General features: G+C 47.5%; 3 protein-coding genes across 5 annotated transcripts in view; 2 read left to right on the top strand and 1 right to left on the bottom strand.

The window, feature by feature from the left end:
- PRKRIP1 (PRKR interacting protein 1) overlaps positions 1-24,516 on the top strand; it is a 532,772-nt gene that overhangs the window by 277,191 nt on the left and 231,065 nt on the right. The window lies entirely within an intron of this gene.
- IFT22 (intraflagellar transport 22) overlaps positions 1-24,516 on the bottom strand; it is a 984,170-nt gene that overhangs the window by 838,401 nt on the left and 121,253 nt on the right. The window lies entirely within an intron of this gene.
- Positions 1-24,516, top strand: part of CUX1 (cut like homeobox 1) — a 1,083,765-nt gene that overhangs the window by 964,089 nt on the left and 95,160 nt on the right. The window contains 1 exon segment of the mRNA XM_050783609.1: positions 21,386-21,434. Coding sequence (XP_050639566.1) covers positions 21,386-21,434 — 49 coding nt within the window.

Raw genomic sequence — 24,516 nt, 5'->3', positions numbered from 1 at the left:
CCGAGATCGCGCCACTACACTCCAACCTGGGCGAGAAGAGCAAATCTCTGTCAAAAAAAAAAGTAATGGCAAAACCGCAATTAGTTTTGCACCAACCTAACAGTAGGATTACACTTTTGTATAGTACATTTCATTCCATTTTTCTTTTACATATTTTATGGATTTTCTTGCTTGATTATTTAAGACAAGTTGAAGCTTATGTTTCTATGTACTTATGTTTCTATGAAACTTAAGCTTATGTTTCTATGTTTCTAGCATTTCTTATTTCTCCCTAACGTTATTATGCTACATAAAATATTGATTAGTCTGGCTTCAAACCTTACCTTAATTAGCCTTTTAAAAAAATCTAGTTGTCCAAGCGCACTGGCTCACACCTGTAACTTCAACACTTTGGGAGGCCAAGGCAGAAGGATCACTTGAGCCCAGGAATTGGAGACCAGCCTGGGCAATGTAGTGAGATCTTCTCTCTAAAAAAATTAAAAATTAGCATGGTGGTGCTTACTGTAGTCTTAGCTACTTGGGAGACTGAGGAGGGAGGACTGCTTGAGCCCAGGAGGTCAAGGTTGCAGAGAGCCAAAATTGTGCCACTGCACCCCAGCCTGGGCAACAAAGTGAGATCCTGTCTCCAAAAACAAAAAATCTAGTTAATCGTTGCCTTTTTACTCAAAATGTGTTTCTACCATTTTTTTTATTTTTTAAAAAAATATGTATTTTATTGTTATGGGTAAATTTGGCCTAATTACATTTACTGATCTAACTCTTAACTGAAATTTCTCTTTACTGTTGAATTGTTGATCCTTTTCTTTTTTCTAATTCACAGTATCTCTGTCCTAGGCTTTCTGATCTATTTAAGGAAGATTGAGTGAACAGCCTAATTGACCCTCTGAATGTCCCCTGAGCCTTCTAATCAGCCCTGCCTTGAGCCTCCTCTTATAACTGAAATTCACTTTCTGATGCAGAACCATTGAGCCCTTCTGAAACCTTTTCAAAACTATATATTTAAATTTTCTTATCAAACTGTACTGTTATTAGATCACATGTCTAGCATAGCAGCAAATTATGCTTCATTATATTAACCTTGCCACTTCCCTCTACAATGAGACCCGATCTTTTATAAAATACTCTGGACCTACAAATTCCTGCTGGTGAATTCTTTAAAGTTATCTGGATTTTCGACGATTGTCTACTCCCTTTACAAAGCAGCTGCCGTTTAACAGGATTATCCATTAGTGGTGCGAATCCTTTATTCCCTAGCATATGGTAAATATTTTTCACCAACTTGAGGTATGCCACGTAGATCCCGCGGGGTTTACACACATAGACAAAGGCGTTCTTCTCATCACATTGTTTTAAACAGTACAGCTGCCATTTTAACTTTCACTAGATCTCAGAAATGTATCAGCTGGGCCGGGCACAGTGGGTCATACCTGTAATCTCAGCACTTTGGGAGATCGAGGCAGGTGGATCATTTGAGGTCAGGAGTTTGAGACCAGCCTGGCCAACATGGAGAAACCCCATCTCTACTAAAAGTACAAAAATTAGCTGGGCGTGGTGGCACGCACCTGTAATTCCAGCTACTCGGGAGGCTGAGGCCTGAGAAGTGCTTGAACCCAGGAGGCAGGGGCTGCAGTGAGCCGAGATTGTGCCGCTACACTCCAGCCTGGGCAACAGAGAGAGATTACATCTAAAAAAAACAAAGAAAGAAAGGTATCAGCTTGACACCCAGGGTCCTTCTGTAAGTTAAAACCTGGGAAATGCCCTACCCTGGCATTTGTAAAGTGGCTGAATCCAGTTTCCTGTCCAGAATTACAATGACATTGTATTAATACATTGATAGTCAAAAGCATAGCTAAGCTGAGAGGCTGGTTATTGGATATACATCTTCCTAGTGGAGAGATTAGTACCACCTGAAACAGCTTTTGGCTTGTCCGATAAGACTCCTTTCCAGCCAGGCATGGTGGCCTACACCTGTAATCACAGCACTTTGGGAGACCAAGCTGGGAGGACTGCCTGAGCACAGAAATTCGAGACAGGCTGGGCAACATAGCAAGAACTCATCTCCACTAAAAATTAAAAACCCTTTCCAAAATGATTTTTTGTTGTTGTTGTTGAGACAGAGTCTCGCTCTGTCACCCAGGCTAGAGTGCAGTGGCACGGTCTCGGCTCACCGCAAGCTCTGCCTCCCGGGTTTACGTCATTCTCCTGCCTCAGCCTCCCGAGTAGCTGGGACTACAGGCACCCGCCACCACGCCTAGCTAATTTTTTGTTTTTTAGTAGAGACAGGGTTTCACCATGTTAGCCAGGATGGTCTCAATCTCCTGACCTCGTGATCCACCCGCCTCAACCTCCCAAAGTACTGGGATTACAGGCATGAGCCACCGTGCCTGGCCGAATTTTTTTTGTAAGACAGGGTCTTGATCTGTCACCCAGACAGTAGTGCAATGGCACAGTCATAGCTCACTGCAGCCTCGAACTCCTGGGATCAAGCGATCTTCCTGCCTCACCATCTTAAGTGGCTGGTTCTACAGGGGCATGCCAGCACACCCAGCTATTTTTTTTTTTTTTTTAATTTATTGTAGAGACGGAATCTTGCTACATTGCCCAGGCTGGTCTCAGGCTCTTGGCCTCAAACGATCCTCCCACCTGAGCCTCCCAAAGTCCTGGGATTACAGGTCTATGCCACTCTGCTCAGTCCAAAACAAATTCTATAACCAAACCAGAAAAGTTGTTTTTTGTTTAGCTTTTTACCTTGAAACTTTCATTACCCCTACTTCCAACAAAGTATTTGAGGTGGATTTAATGCAACACAGAATCAATAAAGCTCTCAAGTAAAGTCTGAGATTTAAAGGGGGATAGCTCAGTGGGGAAGATAACTTCTAAGGCTTGGCTTTGAATAAAGCTCAGTTCTTCAGTAACCTGGTGTGACTAAGACACTTTCTACCTATGTGGGTTTTTTTTTCTTTTTGAGACGGAGTCTTGCTGTCACCCAGGCTGGAGTGCAGTGGCACGATCTCAGCTCACTGCAACTTCCACCTCCCGGGTTCAAGCAGTTCTCCTGCCTCAGCCTCCCGAATAGCTGGGACTACAGGCGCACACCGCCACGCCCAGCTAATTTTTTGTATTTTAGTAGAGACAGGGTTTCACCATGTTGCCCAGGCTGTTCTTGGACTCCTGAACTCAGGCAGTCCGCCCACCTCAGCCTCCCAAAGTGGTAGGATTACAGGCGTGAGCCACTGCGCCTGGCCTCTATGTGTTTTTTTTATTGTTAAGAGTTCGAGGCTGGGTGCAGTGGCTCACACCTGTAATCCCAGCACTTTGGGAGGCCGAGGCGGGAGGATCACTTGAGGTCAGGAGTTCAAGATCAGCCTGGCCAACATAGCGAAACCCCATCTCTACTAAAAATACAAAAAATATTTAGCTGAGCATGGTGGTGCATGCCTGTAATCACAGCTGTTGGGGCGGTTAGGGTAGGAGAATCTCTTGACCTCAGGAGGCAGAGGTTGCGGTGAGCCAAGATCATGCCACTGCACTCCAGCCTGGGGGATGCAGCGAGACTTTGTCTCAAAAAAAAAAAAAAAAAAAACTAATATTACTATGCCACCCTGATACACTGTTTGCTTGGCTAGGAGGGAAAACTTCTTGTTGCAATTAACCTTTCTATTTTCTTCACTACGTCTAGTATTGTGAACTTCCTTTGTGGTATTTTAGTGATTAGACAGGATGGAGGGCGTTCTTAAAGATTCATGGCCAAATCCGATGATGTCAGAGTGAAGGGAACGGACGGTCTTCATGGGGCCAGCAAGTCTGGCCCCATCTGAATTGTTTGTCTAACACTTCACACGCAGAATAGGAACCGCTGAATTATTCATTTTCAAGTTGCCCTAAAAAAGGTACTTAGCCTGCCGAAAGGCAGACTTTCGGTGCCAGCGGGAGGAAGAGGAAGGATGCTGTCTTTCCTATGAACGTTCTCATGCCTCCACTGCCTGGGTCTTCAGTTTCGCTTCCCAGCCCTGCGGGGTCTGGGAAACCACCAGCTAACTTAAGTGCAAGGCAATTAAGCGGGGAGGGAATTGTGGACAAATCTGTAGAGACTCTGAAGCCACAGGTGAGCCAAGCATTGACTTTACTGGGGAAAGAGCAGGTGGAAGAAGGTTGAAGGAGCTTGGGTTGGTCAGAAGGTGCCAGGATTTGGGACCTGAGCCAGGGAGGTTGGCCCAGGAAGTGGGCTTGGGCTTGGGGATGGGGAAGGAGAGAAAGCTGAGAGCAATAAGTAGTATGCAATCAGAAATTTTTTAATTCTTAGTTTTAGCTTCTCTGCCACCAAACCTTCTCTTTCTTTTCTTTTTTTTTTTTTTTTTTTCTTTTCTTTGAGATAGGCTCTTACTCTATTGCCCAGGCTATGGTGCAGCGGCATAATCTTGGCTCACTTCAACCTCCGTCTCCCGGGTTCAAGTGATTCTCCACCTCAGCCTGCTGAGTAGCTGGGATTACAGGCGCATGCCACCACTCCCAGCTAATTTTTTTTTTTTTTTTTTTTTTTTTTTTTTTTTTTTAGTAGAGATGGAGTTTCTCCATGTTGGTCAGGCTGGTCTTGAACTCCTGACCTCAAGTGATCCACCCGCCTCAGCCTCCCAAAGTGCTAGGATTACAGGTGTGAGCCATCATGCCCAACCCCAGTCTTTTCTTAACAGTTCCTACCACACAGTACTTAGGGGAGAAAGTCATTAGAAACGCACTTGGGATGAAAGCCTGGGGTTTTAGTAGAGACAGGTTGCCCACCATGCCCTTGAGCCCATGCACCACTGATCCGCCGTGTGCCTCAGCTTCCCCACCCATGAAATCCTAGCAGTCTTCCCCTGTAGGTCTGCATTACTCCCCTATGGTGTATCTTTTGTGCAGCTCAGGAGGCGGGTGAGAGAGAGAAGCCCACGTCTTGCCCAAAATACGATTTGGCGCATTCTTGGGCAGTGTCTGTTGGAGCTACAGGCGGGACGCTTACAGGTGAAGTAAACCAGGAAAGGCAAACAGAACCTGAAAGGTGGTTCTGAAGGAAAGAATGCAGAAATTGGGCAAGCAGTACTCCCACCAGTAGGAAGGTTTGCTGGCAAAGTTTCACGCTAAAATGTGAAGGAGACTATTAAAAACAATGGGGATAGATGATGGAACAGCAGCCCTTCCTAAACCACCTTTAAAAGTCTGAAACTAGGGCCAGGTGTGGTAGCTCACACCTGTAAGCCCAGCTACTTGGGAGGCTGAGGCAGGAGGATCACTTGAGCCCAGGAATTCGAGGCTGCAGTGAGCCATGATAGTACCACTGCACTCCAGCCTGGGCAACAGTGCAAGACCCTGTCTCTACAAAAAATAAATTAGCCAGGTGTGATGGTGCACACCTGTAGTCCCAGGTATTCAGGGGATCGAGACAGGTGGATCACTTGAAGACAGGAGTTCAAGACCAGCCTGGCCAACATAGCAAGACCTCGTTTTTACAAAAAATTTAAAAATTAGCAGGTGTGGTGATGCACACTTGTAGTCCCAGCTACTTGGGAGGCTGAGGCAGGAGGATCTCTTGAGCCCATGAGTTCAAGGCTGCAGTGACCCATGATCAAACCACTGCACTCCAGCCTGGGCAACAGAGCAAGATCCATCTATTAAGAAAAAAAAAGTAATAATAAAAACAAACAAATCTGAAAGTAAAGAAGAAACAACTGGTCCCCATTTCCGGCTGGGTTGCTGTCTACCCGTGATTCCTGGCACAGTTGGGGCAAGTCCCCGGAGTGCAGGAGCCATGTTGCCTGCATCTTTGTAACTGTCCCATGGCCAGGGGGCTCAATGGATGGCAGGCTGCTGGCCCACCATGTCAACAGCAGGAACTTGTGCCTCCGTTTCCTCCATCGCCTAAGTGTAGGCCTCTCACCACGACAGTTCCCTTCCTGGGTCAGATGATACTTGGGGGGGTCCCTTCCAGAATTCATTTTCTTCCCATTCTCTGTTCTTGGCTAACAGTCTTTTTCTGTTTTTATGAGACAGTCTCACTCTGTCGCCCAAACTGGAGTGCAGAGGCGCGATCCCAGCCCACTGCAGTCTCCAACTCCTGGGCTCAAACGATCCACCCACATCAGTCTCCAAAGTAGCTGGGACCACAAGTGCATACCACCACACCCAGCTAATTTTTGTATTAATGTTTTGTAGAGACGGAGCTTCACCATGTTGCCCAGGCTGGTCTCGCACTCCTGGGCTCAAGCGATCCTCCCAACTTGGCCTCCCAAAGTACTGGGATTACAGGTGTGAGTCACTGCGCCTGGCCCAGTCTTTTTCTATGTCAAGAAAAAAAAAAAATACATATGGCGTATTATTTTTTAAAGTCACATTCTTCTTACAGAGATGTGCTCTTTGTGTACATTTTTTCCCCCTTGACAAGTGAGCAGATAAGACTCTGGGAAGGTAACTGTCTTGACTAAAGTTAGAGTCTGGCATCAGGCAGACTGCACAGGATGGCCACTTCTTTTTTTGCTTTTTTGTTTTGTTTTGTTTTGTTTTGTTTCATGTTTTTTGTTTGAGATGGAGTCGCACTCTGTCTCTCCGAGACTGGAGCGCGCTGCTGCGATCTTGGCTCACTGCAGCCTCCACCTCCTGGGTTCAAGCGATCCTCCTGTCTCAGACTCCTGAGTAGCTGGAATTACAGGCATACACCACCACACCTGGCCAATTTTGTATTTTTAGTAGAGACGGAGTTTCACAATGTTGGCCAGATTGGTCTCGAACTCCTGACCTCAGGTGATCCACCTGCCTCAGCCTCCCAAAGTGCTGGGGTTACAGGCATGAACCACTGCGCCTGGCCAGGACAACCACTTCTAATCCATATTCTTTCCACAGCCACAGCTACTCAGCGTCCTTTAGATTCTCCTTCTTCTTGAGTATTTTAATGTCTTGCTTATCACCTTGTTTCATTGCAGATGGAATAGTAACAGCATCAGTGCACGCTTTACAATTAATGAGTGATGATGGAGGGATACCCGACTACTGTAATGCTCTTAACTGTTTTTATGGTCTTATGGGTTTTTTGTTTACGTTTCCAACCTACATGTGGCCTGGTGCCAGCATCTTCCGTTCATGGCCCATCCCGTCTCACCTGTCCCCTCTCCTGTTTTGACTTGAAGCTACTCCCAGAATCCTTTCATTCCCTTTCTAAACATTTTAACACACATATCCTCACAAGAAGGACTTTCTTTTTTTAATATAGTCACAGTGCAATTAGCACATTCAAAAATAATTTTTCACCTGGAGTCCCAGCAACTCAGGAGGCTGAGGTGGGAGGATTGTTTGAGCCCAGGAGGTTGGGGCTGCAGTGAGCTATGATCACAGCACTACACTGCAGCCTGGGTGACAAAGTGAGACCCTGTCTCAAAAAAATAGTAAAAATAATACTCTTAATAATTTTTTAATATGATCAGGTAAATCTAGCCAGTTTTGAAATTTCTAGTTGCCCCCAAACTTCATAAATGGTTTTATTTTCTAAAATTATTTTAATTTAGGCTGGGCGCAATGGCTCACGCCTGTAATCCCAGCACTTTGGGAGGCCGAGGTGGGTGGATAACTTGAGGTTAGGAGCTTGAGAACTGCCTGGCTAACATGGCAAAAAAAAAAAAAAAAAAACACAAAAATTAGCTGGGCATGGTGGCGCACACCTGTAGTCCCAGCTACTCAGGAGGCTGAGGCAGTGGAATCACCTGAATGGGGAGGCAGAGGTTGCAGTGAGCTGAGATCACACCACTGCACTCCAGCCTGGGCAACAGAGCAAGACACTGTCTTAAAAAAAAAAAAAAAAATTGAACTTGGATTCAAGTAAGATCCACACGTTGCAGTTGGCTGGTGTGTCTTTAAGTCTTGGTCATTGTATAGATTCCCTCTTCGTTGCTTTTTCTTTTCCTTGCAATGTATTTATGCCAGAAATGGGGTCATTTGTCCAGAAAAGATTCCTCACCCCACCCCACCGCGCTGCTGAGATTTTACTGATTGCCTCCCCCAAATAGTTTATCATGCTCCTCTGTCCTCACGCTTTCCTGTAAATCTAGAAGCTTGATCAGATTTGGGCTAGAAGTTTTGGCCAAAAACCACTTCGTGGGTGGTTGCGATGATCTCCTGATGGTCTCAGGTACTGGAAGTGAGCTCTCACCAGAAGAGAAAGGTCCTGACTTTCATACACCATCATGAGGAATCCAGGCATGGAGCTTGGTGGTTTACAAAACCTTTTCCTTTCTCTCTGTGTTCTTGTTTTATCCTCATGCCACTTTCTTTGAATTTCATGGCTTCTTCTGTATAGGTGACTGTCCAGCTCAGAAATCTGTCCAAGGTCAAACAACTGAAAGACAATGGGAGGGCTGGGCACGGGGGCTCACGCCTGTAATCCTAACACTTTGGGAGGCCGAGGTGGGTGGATCACCTGAGGTCAGGAGTTCAAGACCAGCCTGACCAACATGGTGAAACCCTGCCTCTACTAAAAATACAAAAATTAGCTGCGCATGGTGGTGGGCACCCATAATCCCAGCTACTCATGAGACTGAGGGAGGAGAATTGCTTGAATCTGGGAGGCGGAGGTTGCGGTGAGTTGAGATCGTGCCGTTGCACTCCAGCCTGGACGATAGAGCGAGACTCCATCTCAAAGATAAATAAATAAAAATTTTTGGAAAATAAAAATGCAGCGGAGAAGAATTCCAACCCATTTTCCGCCAGCCACACACTGTTCTCTAGAGCACAGTTTTCCTAATTTCACTTGATTTTAAAAAACAAAGGAACCTCCATGCCCAGCCCGCTCCCCACTTCTTTGGGTAGAGCAGGGCTGTTAGAACTCTAGAGAAATGCAGGAAGCAGCTGCCGATGAACCCAGATGCTCATCCCTGGAGGCACTGTGCGGTCTCAGGAGCAGAAGCCGAATGAATTATGCAATATCATAGCCTCATTCCCTGGGCCACAGCTGTCCCATGTTCCCTGCCTGGAGATGACTGAAGCCCGAGTGACAGTCACAGACTGTTCTTGATCATGCTGAGGGTCACACACTCTGGTGAGCACCCAGCTGGCCAGAGCTGTGCTATTGGTTTGGCAGAGGTAGAAAGTTGACCCCGCACGTGCCATGGAAGGTCATTTCGTTCACTTCATCAGCTATACTCGGACTGAGCTAAAGGAAGATTTTATTGAAATTCGTTTCCCATGAACAAGTCAACTAAATAGTGGGGCAGGAAGGGAAATTTTCTTCCCATTTGGGATTGAAAAGATGAGGCTGAACCAAACTTGTTTTTATGTTTGTTTGTTTGTTTTTTTAAAAAAAAAAAAAAAACAAAAAACGGAGTCTCGCTCTGTCGCCCAGGCTGGAGTGTAGTGGTGCGATCTCGGCCCACTGCAACTTCCACCTCCCAGGTTGAAGCAATTCTCCCACCTCAGTCTCCTTAGTAGCTGGGATTACAGGCGCATGCCACCACACCCAGCTAATTTTTGTATTTTTAGTAGAGTCGGGATTTCACCATGTTGGCCAGGCTGGTCTCAAACTCCTGAATTCAAGTGATCCATCCGCCTCAGCTTCCCAAAGTGCTTGGGATTACATGTGTGAGCCATCATGCCTGACCTAAACTTGTTTTTAATTGTTACTGTTGTATCATTTAAATTAATATAATGGTAATCTACAGAAAACAAATCGTGGTTAATTTCTGAGCAGGCAGAGGTGACATCCTGGCCGTTTAACTGTCTCTCGGCACAGTGTTACTTCCAGCAAAAATGAAAACTGCTATTTCCAGAAGGTTATCTGGAGGGATAAAGCTCCACAGGCTGGACCGACTCTCCGTCCAGGCCCTTGACTGGGGAGGGGTGGGGCCACCCTGGAGTGTGACACATTTGATCCAGGGCTTGGAAGATGCAAGATGGCTTCATCCTCCCCTCTACTCCTGCCAAAGCAGAGGTGGTTTAACCTTGGGTGGAAAACGAAAGATAGGGCGAGTCGTGCAGATGAGGGCTGCCAAGAAAACCTTTCCCCGAGAAACACTCTCTCCTCCCCTCCTCCCCTTCCCCATCAGCCTCCGTGTCTTCAGTCCCGACCTGGTTCACAGATCCGTGTTGGGCACAGGGATGAGTGATGAGTGGTGAGCCGGGCCGCCTGGTTCTGTACTCCAGGACCTCACAGTCCAGTGGACAAAAAGAAGCCTAATTCTGTGTCTTTCTATACTTCTCCCCAAAGGCTATTATTGCCTTGTTTTTCAAAGGCTCTGAAAAGCAAATCGTTTTCCTTCTGCCATAACATCTTGTAGGCTCTTTCCTTAAAAGTCATAGTTACAATTTGGCAAAAGAATTCTACCCTTTCTGCCCTTTAGAATACTAGCCAGTGAATGGCTGTCTGTCAAGAGGAGAGGGGACCTCAGATATCACAGGTGTCGTTAATTTGCATATTTGGGCCAGTGCAGTGGTTCATGTCTGTCATCCCAGCACTTTGGGAGGCCGAGGTGGGTGGATCACTGGAGATCAGGAGTTCAAGACCAGCCTGGCCAACATGATGAAACCCGGTCTCTACTAAAAAAAAAAAAAATAGAAAAATTAGCCGGACATGGTGGCGCATGCCTGTACTCCCAGCTACTCGGGAGGCTGAGGCAGACGGAGGTTGCAGTGAACTGAGATCGTGCCACTGCACTCCAGCCTGGGTGACAGAGCGAGACTCTGTCTCAAAAATAAATAAATAAATAAATTTGCATATTTGGTCAACCAGTATTTTGCAAGTACCTGCTGTGTCCTCTGGAACTCTGGCAGTGGATAAGCGGTAATCAGTATATGAACAAGAGACTTTGAGATGGGAATAGATGCAACAGAAACTAAATGAATGGACCATGGAGAGTGGGGCTGTGGAGAGGCCTCTCAGAGGAGGGCCAGGAGGGCTGAGACCTGGAATGGCTTCCTAGGCCTCAAGAGGGGACAAGCATGGCGCTTCCAAGGAACAGAACAGGACGAAAGAGGCCGGGCACAGTGGCTCATACCTGTGATCCTAACACCTTGGGAGGCCAAGGCAGGCAGATCACCTGAGGTCAAGAGTTCGAGATCAGCCTGACCCACATGGTGAAACCTCGTCTCTAGTAAAAATACAAAAATTAGCCGGGCGTGGTGGCGCACACCTGTAGTCCCAGCTACTGGGGAGGCTGAGGCACTAGAATCACTTGAACCTCGAAGGCAAAGGTTGCAGTGAGCTGAGATTGTACCAGTGCACTCCAACTTGGGCAACAGACTGAGACTGCATATCAAAAAAAAAAAAAAAAAAGGAAATACCCATCTTTTATTAAAAAATCGTAATAAAATAGGAATATAGTTAGGTATTTCATTAATAAATGTGTATATATATAATTATATATGTGTTATATATAACTACATATTAATGTATGTATTTTATATATAAAGCCAAAATTCAGCAACATGGCTTCATGGTGAGCCATTAGATCTGGTACCCATGTATCAGTCAGGCCCTAAACCAGGATTCTCTTATATTTAAGATAGTTCTGGAAGCACTGGTCAGTTCAGTTGTCCAAGAGAAAGACGAAGATTTTGGATTTGGGGGGAACAGATGGTGTTTGGTTACATGAATAAGTTCTTGAGTGGTGGTTTGTGAGATTTAGGTGCACCCATCACCTGAGCAGTATACGCTCCACCCAATTTATAGTCTTTTTTCCCTCACCCCCCTCCCACCCTTTCCCCCCGAGTCCCCAAAGTCTTTTGCATCGTCATAGCTTAGCTCCCACTTATGAGTGTAGAACATTCAGTGTTTGGTTTTCCATTCCTGAGTTACTTCACTTAGAATAATAGTCTTCAATCCCATGCAGGTTGCTGTGAATGTCATTCACTCATTCCTTTTTAGGGCTGACTAGTGTTCTATCGTGAAATAAGATTAAAAGGGAGTGGGAAGAGACTCTGCCGTCTTTATTTGCAGATGTGGTCACGGGATGCCACGCAACCCCGAGAGAGCCATTGAAAAGTTGTTACAAAATTGAACAGGCTTCCGTTCCCCTGTGGCCTCTTTCTCTCGACGGCTGTACCTCCCTCTGCCCCTGAGTCCCCTGCTCAGTAACTGTGTCCTTATCCTCCAGGGTACAGACTGGATGTCCCCTACTCCGGGATACTGTTTCTCCTGGTGTCTGCAGAGGCCCTTGTGCCCCTTTCTGAGGTGTCACTGTGCTGAATCGCTGGTGGCTGCCATCTCCCTGCACCTCCCACTGGGTAGACAGGAGGGGGGGTCCCTGTCCGCCCACCCATGCCCGGTATATCCCTGCTGAACTCCCAGGACGTGCAGGGTGTACTCCTGTGTGCTAGCAAGAAGGCAGTGCCAGCACCACTATGCCATTGCCCACTCATCCCCTGGGACATTTGTTTCCCTTGGGTGTGGTTCATGGTAGGTGCCCCATGGGCGTTATTGGTGGGAGACCACCCTCTCTCGGTCTGAGCTGGGCCTATCGCCATCAGGGCATAATAGCCACAGCATGTGCCTTGGCTGGGAGTAATCTCGCCCTGGCTCGCATAAGACTGCAAGTAGACCAGCCCTTCCTCTCCGGAAGATCAGGCGTTTGTGCTCCGATCAGCTTTTCCTATGGGCTTGTCCCCCACTCCTTCCCCAACTCTTTGACCCCCCGAGTTAAGGGGATTCCAGACACAGAGCCAAGTGACCTTCCTCAAGAGCCTGGCCCTGCCTCCACCGCTTCAGCAACCTGCTCTTTCTGAGTGAGGTCCAGGGAGCCCCACCTCTGTCCCTTTCCTCTACCCCCTGTGCTAAGGAAGCCTCACCTGTGGTGTAGGTTGTCTTGAGAAATGACCCCCCTTAAGGACAGAGCAGGTCATCACGTGCAACCCTGGGGTGGAAGAGGAGAGTTCACTGGATCAAACCTAACAGGAGCTTTTCTGTTAAAGCAGGAGGAATTCATCTGTAAATATTTCTTCTTTCAATGCCAAAGGACTTTGTCATCTGGTATTGAGACTATTGGTGTTCTTTCTTTTTCTCTCTTTTCTTTCTTTTTTTCTTTCTTTTGTTTTTTTGTTTTTGTTTTTGTTTTTTTGAGACAGGGTCTTGCTCTGGTGCCCAGGGTGGAGTGCAATGGCACGATCTCGGCTCACTGCAACCTCCACATCCCGGGTTCAAGCGATTCTCCCTCCTCAGCCTTCCGAGTAGCTGGGATTACAGGCACCCGCCACCATGCCCGGCTAATACTTGTATTTTTAGTAGAGACAGGGTTTCATCATGTTAACCAGGCTGGTTTCAAACTCCTGGTCTCAAGTGATCCACCACCTCGGTCTCCCAAAGTGCTGGGATTACAGGCGTGAGCCATCGGGCTGGGCCGAGACTATTGGCTTATGAATCGAGTCTAAGAAGATACACTGGTCTTTGAAGTCCGCTGTGTATGTTTTTCCAACTGCCTTGTAGATATACTTTGTTTTAAACAGCTCCTGATGTCAGCGTGCTTATTTGGGTATTGAAATATGCGCCAACACCGTGCCCCAATGCCACGCTTTAGCCCCCAGGAGGCTCGCGTGAAAGTAAATACTAGAGTTTCTAGCATGGATATAATTTCCCTTCCATCGACCTTGACCATGTCCTTTTCAGTTCCTCATAAAAACAGTGTTAGCCCAGAGAATACCCTGAAATGATCTGTAGGGAACTGATTGAATGAACTACATATTCTAGGCCAAACTGAAATTATTCGCTATTTGAAGTCAGAGCCCAGCATAATACCGGGCAGGTTAATAGATCAGTGGAAGCTGTTTTGTCAGCTCATAAAAAGGTGAGAGAACTAAATTTTTATAATAAATCATTTTGCTGAGCAAACAATATGTGCGGTTATTACGGACTTTGGAAAATAAATGATTTTAGACCAATGTCAGGCTGCAGATACTGATGTGGTTAGTTGAGCCTTCAGCATGAAGAGAATGAAAAATCTTTGGAATACTGTTGACACTCACACCATGAAACCACATGCCATTTAATTCATTACTGCGCTTCCAAGATTGCATTTACAGTTGTGGTATTAACCCCTGGGCATTTTCGTATTACTTATTGCAGACAGTTTGTCAGGCGGGATTAATTCGGTGGGGGGAGGCAGCAGTTTGGAGAGAAAGTGGATGATTAAGACTAGGGTGGGGCCAGGTGCGTTGGCTCAGGACTGTAATCCCAGCACTTTGGGAGGCCGAGGCAGGCAGATCACCTGAGGTCAGGAGTTCGAGACCAGCCTGGCCAACACAGTGAAACCCCATCTCTACTAAAAATACAAAAATTAGCCGGACGTGGTGGTGCATGCCTGTAATCCCAGCTACTTGGGAGGCGGAGGCAGGGAGAATTGCTTAAACCCGGGAGATTTCAGTGAGCCGAGATCACACCATTACACTCCAGCCTAAGCAACAACAGCGAAATTCCATCTCAAAAAATACAAATACAAATACAAAAATTAGCTATGATTGGGTACGCCTGTAATTCCAGCTACTTGGGAGGCTGAGGCAGGAGAGCCGCTTGAACCGGGAGGGCGGAGGCTACAGTGAGTTGAGTTTGTGCTACTGCACTCCAGCTGGGCAACAGAACAAGACTCTGTCTCAAAAACAAAAAAACAAAAAACTGGTTGGGAGATGCCTCAAGGCAGGACCCGCCTCCTTGGTCCTGGTCTGCAAACACTGATGGCCCCACTTCGCATCTTCCAAAGCCCCGATCACACTTAGCTAGTTGTGTTTTCCTTTCGGCTTTTAAAAAAGAATACCTCCTTAGAAAAATTAATAACGGACCAGGCATAGTGGCTCATGGCTCATGGCTGTAATTTCAGCACTCTGGGAAACCAGTGCAGGAGGATCGCTTCAGGCCATGAATTCAAGACCAGCCTCGGCAACATAGCAGGATCAACCTTGTCTCTGCAAAAAAGAAAAAATTACCTAGGTGTGGTAGTGCTACTACCTAGCTACTGTGGAGGCCAAGGCAGGAGGATTGTTTGAGCTCGGGAGTTTAAGACCAGCCTGGGCAACACTGTGAGACTCCTGTCTCTAAAAAACAAATTTTTCTTTTAAATTAGCTGGGCTTGGTGGTTCTCAACTGTAAGTCCTAGCTACTCGAGAGACTAGGGCAGGAGGATCACTTGAGCTCAGGACAAGAGTTGGAGACTGCAATGAGCTGTGATCACACCACTGCACTCCAGCCTGGGCGACGGAACTAAAAATATCACATCAAAAATAAAGAGTTGTCAGAAAAATGAATAACAAACATACAGACTTTTTTTTTTTTTTTTTTTTTTTTTGAGACAGGGTCTCATTTTGTCACCTAGGCTGGAATGTAGTAGTGCCATCTTGGCTCACGATCCTCCTGCCTCAGCCTCCCAAGTAGCTGGGACTACAGGCATGCACCACCACACCTGGCTAATTTTTGTATTTTTAGTAGAGACAGGATTTCACTATGTTGGCCAAGCTAGTCTTGAACTCCCGACCTTAGGTGATCCACCCGCCTTGGCCTCCCAAAGTGCCAGGATTACAGGCGTGAGCCACTGTGCCCAGCCAACTTTAAAAATAATAATCAGAACGTTTCCTCGCCAACTGCATCCCTGGTTCCTCCCATTGTCCCCTCCTGTGGTTTCTGGTCCCTTCTATGAATGGAGACGGTAGCCCCTCCGGGCCCAGCTGTCACCACAATTCCTGGTATGGAATAGGCCTGCCCTGCAACGGCAGAGTGTGGTATTGTCATTGTCATTTGAAAGCTTGGGGAAAAGAGAGTTGCCCTCATCATGGAAGGTAAGTGCAGTCCTTGTTATCACATTCAGTATGTTGGTCCCTTTAGCAGTTGCTTAGTAACCAAAGCACAACTGACCAGGAGATGGAAAACTTAAAATTCACTTCCAGGGATTGCCTCAAACTGCCAAGTGTACACCTTCCCGCGTCAATGTGACTGATTTTTTATAAGTGACGTGAAATCTTCTGGAGATGAGGCATGATCTTCCGGATATTGGGTGTCCTGGTGAAAATCCAAAGCCATGTGCTATCTGAGAAGAAATCCAGAGAGTGTGCACTTTCCAGGAGGTGCCCAAGCCCCAGCCAGGCCCCACAAACCTGGCAGGAACTGGACTCGACCTGCACGGACCCCAGCCCTGCCAAGCCGGCCTCTGTGTAAAGCAGGGCCCCTGGAACCTTGCTCTTCTCTATACCTGGGCCTTTGGCCGCTGGCAACACCAGGCTGCAAGTGAGCAGTGGATGAAAGCAACCAGGGACGAGCCCCCCAGGCAGCCAGGGCCTCCAGCTTTTCAGCTCCACACTCCCAGGATCAGGGAGCTGCACCCAGGGAGATGGTGTCCTCCCGTTGCTGCTGCTCCCACAAGAGTCAAGGCTAAGTAAGCTCCCTGGCCAGAGGGTTTTCCTGGTTGACAAGCAGCAGAGGGGAGGCATCGGTGAGGCATCTCGGAGACTGGGGCCATCCCCTTCCCTTCCTTCCTATCTTCAGCAGAAAGGTACTGAATGCCTGCCGTGTGTTTTTCTCCTTCAATTCACTTAAGAGACACACAGCAGGGCTGGCTTATCTGTCCTCCCACCACGTACACTGCCAGAAAGAGCGGCTGGTGTCCCTGGGAGGACTCAAGCACACAGGCAAAAACAGCTGGGCCCCAGAGGAAAGCAGTGCTTCTGAAAGACACACCCAGACCCCAACAGTGGTTGTGATATGAGGCAGGACAGCTGGGCCACAAAGACAAAGTCAGCATGACAAAGGCACTCAGGGAAACAGAGGAAGATATTGGCAGTGTGAAGCAAAACCAACAGGTAATTTTCAAATGGACCAAGAGGAAGTAACAGTGTAAAAAATCGAATAACTTAGGAGCAAAGAAGAAAGGATACATTGCCAGCCGGGTCTGGTGGCTCATGCCTGGAATCTCAGCACTTTGGGAGGCCAAGGCCGGAGGGTTGCTTGAGCTCAGAAGTTCGAGACCGGCCTGGCAACATAGCAAGACCCCATCTCTATAAACAAAAATTTTTTAGGTAAATAAATAAAAGAATCAACACAAACGTGGAAAAAAAAGATGAAGATATTTCCCAGAAAGTAACTAAAAACATATAGATGTAGATGTCAGAAAGAAGAGAAAATTAGAGATCAATTCAGGAGCTCCAACATCCACCTAATAGGAATTCCAGAAAGAGGAAGTAGAAAATAGGCCAGGTGCAGTGGTTCACACCTATAATCCCAGCACTTTGGGAGGCTGAGGTGGGAGGATCGCTTGAGCCCAGGAATTCAAGACCAGCCTGGACAACATGGCAAAACCCCATCTGTACCAAAAAAAAAAAAAAAAAAAGAGAAAAATTAGCTAGGCATGGTGACATGTGCCTTTAGTCCTAGCTATTAGGGAAGCTAAAGTGGGAGGATTGCTTGAGCCCAGGAGGTTGAGGCTGCCATGAGCCGTGATCACACCACTGTACTCCAGCCTGGGTGATAGAGCAAGACCCTGTCTCCAAAAAAAAAAAAAAAAAAGATAAATTGCTAAAGACCAGTTAGATCAAGTTAACCTTGATCCAGAAGGCAGCAGGAAAGGATAAAGAAATAGCAAAATATAAAAGAAAAGTTGAACGACATGGAGGACAGAAGTAGCTATGCCAACAATATCCAAGTAACAGCAGTCTCAAACAGAATAGAAGTATTCAAATGAAAATAAATTTAGCCAGAATTAAAGAAAGAGAGGGCTTATATAGGGCCACACTGGAGCCATTAGGAAAAGTCCTCACCTAGACCCACATTCAGTGTCTCTTCACTCACCAGCCTGACCAGTCCCCATCCACCTCCCAAGTTCTTCAGCCAACTCTGCTGATGCATTCAGAGGAGGATTTAGGCAATTGTCAACCTCTGCACATCTTGTGGGTACGCACAGCTATGTATTTTCGTTGTCATCTTTTAAATCTACGACATTGGTGAGATACACAGGACCCATGTCTGCATCTCTATGTGCCCATTCCAGCACCAGGAAACTTTTAGGGGTGTGAAACGCTCGTGGAGCAAGTGAATGAATGAGTGACGGTAGCCAGGGCAGTTTTGACCTGTGTATGTGAACACTGGAAATACACGATAGGTAACTAAAGTACAAAACTATGTTTACAACTTGTGATTTGGGACAGGCTCATGGCTATAGTCGCAGCACTTTGGGAGACCGAAGCAGGTGGATGGCTTGAGCCCAGGAGTTTAAGACCAGCCTGGGCAACGTGGTGAAACCATGTCCCTACCAAAAAAAAAAAAAAAAAATTAGGTGGGTGTGCTGGTGTACGCCACTAGTCCCAGCTACTCCGGAGGCTGAAGCAGGAGGACTGCTTGAGCCCAGGAGGCAGAGGTTACAGTGAGCCAAGATCATGCCACTGCATTCTGGCCTGGGTGACAGGGTGAGACCCTGTCTCAAAAAAAAAAAAAAAAAAAAAAAAAAAAAAAAAAAAACCTGCAATTAGCCTTAAGAAAAGTTTGCAAGCTTTTATTTTGTGTCTGAAGGAGTTTACACTCTGAATTCTTCATCAACAGGGTGTGAAGGTAGCAGCTTTCTGCATTGACTGGTGATTATCCTTTTCCGATATAAGACCCTTAACACTTTTAATTTTTTTTAATTACCATTTGTAGTGTTAGACTATCTTTGCACAGCAATTTTTGTGTCAGATCTTGTAGGTTCCACTTTGAGATGATACAGTGGGATGTTTCGTCATTTAAGCAGCCCTGTCCCTTCCCCACTGCCTGCACCCAGCACTGTATTGCAGAGGCCCAGTTTGGGTACTTATCTTACAGAGACACTGCCTTCTTCATGAAATCGTCCTAAAAATAGCTTCATTTAACTAGGCCATTTGACAGGCTTTTTCAGACTTTTTCTCAGACCAGTCTGAAAGCCGGATATTATTTCAAACAGATACAATGAACATTGAACTTGATCACAAGGCATCTGTTACCCTATTCAGGCTGCTGGGAGTTGATAAGACTGCCTCAAATCACTGTGTGCAGTTAAAGGCTGCAAAAGCCTCAGGCCACAAAAATTCCTCAGCCCAGGGGCCCAGAGACAGTTTTTCCACCTCTCAGCGTCGAGGGTGTACCTTAGCCCGTTTTCTGTTGCTGCAACAGAACACCTGAAGCCAGGTGATTTATAAAGAAAAGAGGTTTATTTGGCTCACGGTTCTGCAGGCTGGGAAGTTCAAGGACATGGCCCTGGCTCCTGGCGAGGGCTTCCGTGCTGCGTCATAACATGACGGATAGGGTCAAAGGGGAGGTGGATGCATGCCAAGAGGGACAACCCAGGGAGGTTCCTGGGGTTATGATATCCCACTCTTAAGGGAACTCATCCAATCCCTAAAGTCTGGTCAGAGCAAGAACTCATTCACTGCCAGGAGAATGGCACCAAGCCATTCATGAGGGGATCCACCCCCATGACCCAAACACCTCCCTCTAGACCCCACCTTCCAGTGCCCCCACGCTGGGGATCAAATTTCAGTAGCAGTTTTGGTGGAGACAAACCATAGTAGGGTGAGTAGGTACTCTCACTTGCACCTGCCTCCTTGGGACCATGGAGCAGGTTGCAGAAGGACAGAGCTCTCTTTGTCAGGCTTGTCTGGTGCCCTGGGCTGTCCCCAGGAGTAGACTTGCCCATCTCTGACAGGATGGGCCACATCCAGGACTCTGGCATCCAACATGACATACAGCCCAGTGAATACTGGACAAATTCTAGGGATATAGGGCAGAAGGGACCTACAGCCCAGCATTCAGAGAGAGCTCACAGTGTGAGCACCCAATGAAAACTCAAACCTGCAAACCAGGACTCGAGACAGTGCTACTCCCTGAGACGGAGCCGCTGGGAGGGTCTGGGAAGGACAGAGTGGGTGGAAGTAGGAGATGAGGTTCCCTGGGAACATTCAGGCAGGCAGCGCAAGTGGAGGCCTAGTGCAGAGGAAGGCCTGGCTCTTCGGGGTCCCGCACATGGTGGGAGTTGTTGGAGAACAGGGCCCTGAGAATGAGTGGCGGGTAAGGCCAAGAGGAGGAAGGAGCCTTGGTGTAGAAGGGCCGTGCGTGTGGCTGAGGGAGGGATTGCATCCCGAAGGCAGCAAAGTGCAGGTGCGTGTGGACTCAGAGCCATAGAATGAGAGCCCTCAACCCCAACCAGGTCCCTGTGGCTGTAACATTGGCTCCGCGGCCCTTGGGCATGCTAAAAAACCTTCCTTGGGTCACAGACAGTTCTAGCCTGTGGCCTCCTAACAGAGACCATCCTCAGGACCTGCTTGCAGATGTTGGGGTGGTGGCCTGCCCGGGTTTCCTGCTCTAACCTCCCATAGGCTTTTGGAGTTGGCCATGCCCTTCTCAAAAGGACTCTCCAGGCTGGGCGTGATGGCTCACGCCTGTAATCCCAGCACTTTGGGAGGCGAAGGCGGTTGGATCACCTGAGGTCAGGAGTTCGAGACCCGCCTGGCCAACATGGCAAACCCTCATCTCTACTAAAAATACAAAAATTAGCCGGGTATGGTGGTGCACACCTGTAGTCTCAGCTACTCAGGAGGCTGAGGCAGGAGAATTGCTTGAACCTGGGAGGCGGAGGTTGCAGTGAGCCGAGATCATGTCATTGCACTCCAGCCTGGGAGACAGAGCTCTGTCTCAAAACAAACAAACATAAAAACACTCTCCACATTCCTCTCTCATGACGCTCTGTGTTGGATTCATGTATTTGCCTTCAGATTACTAAAGGAAATACTTTAAAAACAGAACCTGGACAATTGCTTTTACGAGCAGGCTGGGCCATAGCTATGAACCCACACAGTCTGCACTGCAGCCTGTACAGTCCCCCAACCTGTGTCTCCATCCTCACCTGCCCTCCTTATCTCCAGTTGACCACCTTCTCCTGGTTTCCTCATTCCTGGTGAGGCTTTCATTGCCAAGTGCCTTTTCCTAAAGTAGCCTTTCCCCAGCTCCTCCTCTCACCCCCAGCCTGGCAAACTTCTACTCATCCTTCAAAACCCCACTTACCTGTCACCTCCTCTGTACCCTTCCTTGATTCCCTCCCACAAAGAGAATTTATTTCTCCCTCTGTGTTTTTCAGAGCACTCTTCTCAGAGCTCTTTTTGAACCCTTGAGAGGACAAGGTGGATTTTATATTTTTATGGGTTTGTCTCCCCAGTGAGATTGGGACTCCATCAAAGGCAGGCAGCCCATGTGCACCAGACACGTGATTATCAAAAGAGCGCATAGCATCAGCAAGCACATCTCTTCCCCCAGTGCGAGCCCACCTCCTCCTGCTGGACAGCATTGACTCATGGTTCCACATAGCCCTTCCCGAGCCCTGAGCTAGGAAGCTGTCCCTTCAGTCACCCACTGAGCCGGTCTCCTTGTGACTAACCTGCTCTCTCCCTCTCACCCTCCTAGGGCCGACGAGATTGAAATGATCATGACGGACCTTGAAAGGGCAAACCAGGTAGGACCCTGGACGCTTTTAGTCCTAAAACCCACACTAGCGGGCCCGTTTCTGGCATCTTGGAAGGTTTGTCACCCGAAGTTAGAAGGCCGGTTATCCTTCCATTTTTTACTGACAGCTTTCAATGTTGATGCTGCTTCTGATGTCGTGAGAAGTAGGAAAAGACATAAAAAGTCCCAGGAACCATTTCCTTGGCAAAGTCTTTGATGTGGTTCCAGCATCTCAGACATCCCATGGTGAACATCCCCTCCAAAGTGGTAACTGTCTCCTTTTCCTTACTCCGTCTCTAAACACCCGTCTGTGTAGCTGTGGCATCTGTGACAGCGTAGACATCTTACCATGGTGTTATCCTAGGAGAGTTCCTTACCACCACGTTCTCATGGGTCACAGCCACTTGCTCCAACGAGGGCTGTCAGCCGACGGCCCCCTTTTGGCTGACACTTGGTTCTCAGAGAGGCCTTGTGGCAAGTACCCAGCACAGTGTCTGGCACATAATTAGGTACGTGGTGTTGGGTGGTTCTAAACACTCTGCTGCCTGGAAAATTCAGCCGTCCCCAAACCCCTTCCTCCCACAAGGACCCCACAGAACAGGAAAACATTTTGCTTTAGCCAGTGCTGCTGTTGCTCTGAAAAGAAAGTGATCCCCCAGCCAGGCTCACGCCTGCAATCCCAGCAGTTTGGAAGGCCGAGGTGGGTGGATCACTTGAGGTCAGGAGTTCGAGGCCAGCCTGGCCAGCATGGTGAAGCCCCGTCTCTGATAAAAATACAAAAATTAGCCGGGTGCGGTGACATGCACCTGTCATCCCAACTGTTCAGGAGGCTGAGGCAGGAGAATCAGTGAGCCGATCACACCACCGCACTCCAGCCTGGGCGAGAGAGCAAGAATCTGTCTCAAAAAAAAAGCAGTTACGGGAAGGAGTTACCTTCATCACAGATCGCTATTCCTATTTCTCAAGTGTCCACCGACTCCCCTTCTCCGCTCAAGGCCAGTCCTGGGCATACCTTGCCTTTAGATGGCTCTTTTGGACAATCTAATGTACCCAACAGGAGAGCCTGGTTTGTTAAACAGGAGAGCCTTATCCTGTGAATATCAGTGCACTGTCTGGAACAGGCTCTCTGTGGTCTGAGAGACAGTCCCAGGTACCTAAGAAGTTTGGCAAAGCAAACGTACTTCTCAAGGTGCCAAAGCCACTCGGTGAACCCCAGTCTTAGGAGACACCAGACAGGACCGTAGGGACAGGTGCTGACTCCAGAACGACATGGGTTCAGTTACTAACTTGGTATTTCCTGTGTGGCCTTGACGGGTCTCTTAATCTCTTAAATTTCTTGGTCATTAAAAAATCAAAAGAAAAATGAACCTTGAGGCCATTATGCCAGGGGAAATACGCCAGTCACAAAAAAAGACAAAGACGGAATGATTCCACCTCTATGAAGTCTCAGGAGGAGCCAGCTTCAGAGAGACAGAAAGTTCCACGGTGACTGCCAGGGATGAGGGGAGGAGGGAAATACGAAGTTGTTGTTAAATGGGTACAAAGTTTTGGTTTTGCAAGATGAAAAAATTCTGGAGATTAATTGCACAACCACGTAAACATCCTTGACGCTACTGAAAAGGACGCTAATGGTTAAGATGGTAAATTTTATGCTTTGTGTATTTTACCATGATTTAAAATATATTAAAAATTTTTGAAAGAAAGGAAGGGAATTTAGCTAATGCTTCCTTTGCAAGATTGTTTTGAGGATTAGAGGTAAAATGCCAGAATAAAAAGTAGATGGTTGCCAGGCGCAGTAGCTCACACCTGTAATCCCAACACTTGGGAAGACCGAGGCAGGCAGATCACTTGAGGTCAGGAGTTTGAGACCAGCCTGGGCAATTTAACAAGACCCCATTTCCATAAAAAATACAAAAGTTAACTGGGTATGGCAGTGTGCCTGTAGTCCCAGCCACTCAGGAGGCTGAAGCAGGAGGATCACTTGAGTCCAGGAGGTAGAGGTTGCAGTGAGCTATGATTGCACCACTGCACCCCAGCCTAGGTGACAGAGTGAGATCCTATCTCAAAAAAAAAAAAGAAAAAGATGCCTAAATATACGTTAGTTCTGTAGCTGCTGAAGAAGCACAGGTTTTGGGGGAATTGTAAAGTCATGCCTTCAGGAAAGGGTGGTAAGTGGTAGAGGCGAGTTCTCACCAACAACTCAGCCAGAATTAATAGCCTGATATGGCTGCATTAATAGAAATACAGTTTCTAGAATGAAGAAGGTGGTGATTCTGCTCATTGGCAGCAATGAGTCCATGCCTGGGAAATTCCGTTTTTTAAATTTATTTATTTTTCTTCTGTGAAACGGAATTTTACTCTTGTCATCTAGGCTGGAGTACAATGGTACAATCTCAGCTCACTGCATCTTCCGCCTCCCGGGTTCAAGCAATTCTCCTGCCTCAGCCTCCCGAGTAGCTGGGATTATAGGTGCCCACCACCACGCCCAGCTAATTTTTGTATTTTTAGTAGAGACAGGGTTTCACCGTGTTGGTCAGACTAGTCTCGAACTCCTGACCTCAGGTGATCTGCCCGCCTTGGCCTCCCAAAGTGCTGTGGTTTCAGGCGTGAGCCGCCGCGCCCGGCTGGAAATTCCATTTTAGACTGGAAGCCACACTGTAAAGAAAACAGCTCCTTGGAGTTTGTTCAGAGACAACTCCATGGCCAGGACAGGGAGGGGCTCTAACACAAAAGGAACTATGGGGTTTGGAGACGTTCCTCATCTTGGGGTAGCAGGGAAAGACAGCAGCACCACTGGACAACGAGCAAGAGGATTAATTTCAGGAATCTGGGACACGAAAAGATGAGAAGAGGGAAGGGTTGTGGGGTATTTGTAGGTTCTGTCCTTGGAGCTCTCAAGGGCCGACCAGAAAGAAAGAAAGGCCAGGGGACGGAGCCACGCCTTTTCTGAGAGACCCCTGTAGACCCCAACCAAGCATAGAGGCTGGTGGGAGGAAACTTCTTTATTTTTGTTTTTGAGACAGTCTTGCTCTGTTACCCAGGCTGGAATACAGTGGCACCATCTCAGCTCACTGCAACCTCCCCCTCCTGGG

This window comes from Macaca thibetana, chromosome 3, assembly GCF_024542745.1.
Source record: "Macaca thibetana thibetana isolate TM-01 chromosome 3, ASM2454274v1, whole genome shotgun sequence".
Lineage (NCBI taxonomy): Eukaryota > Metazoa > Chordata > Mammalia > Primates > Cercopithecidae > Macaca > Macaca thibetana.
The sequence above is the reverse complement of the archived record's forward strand: the minus strand, read 5'-3'. Positions and strand labels throughout refer to the sequence as shown.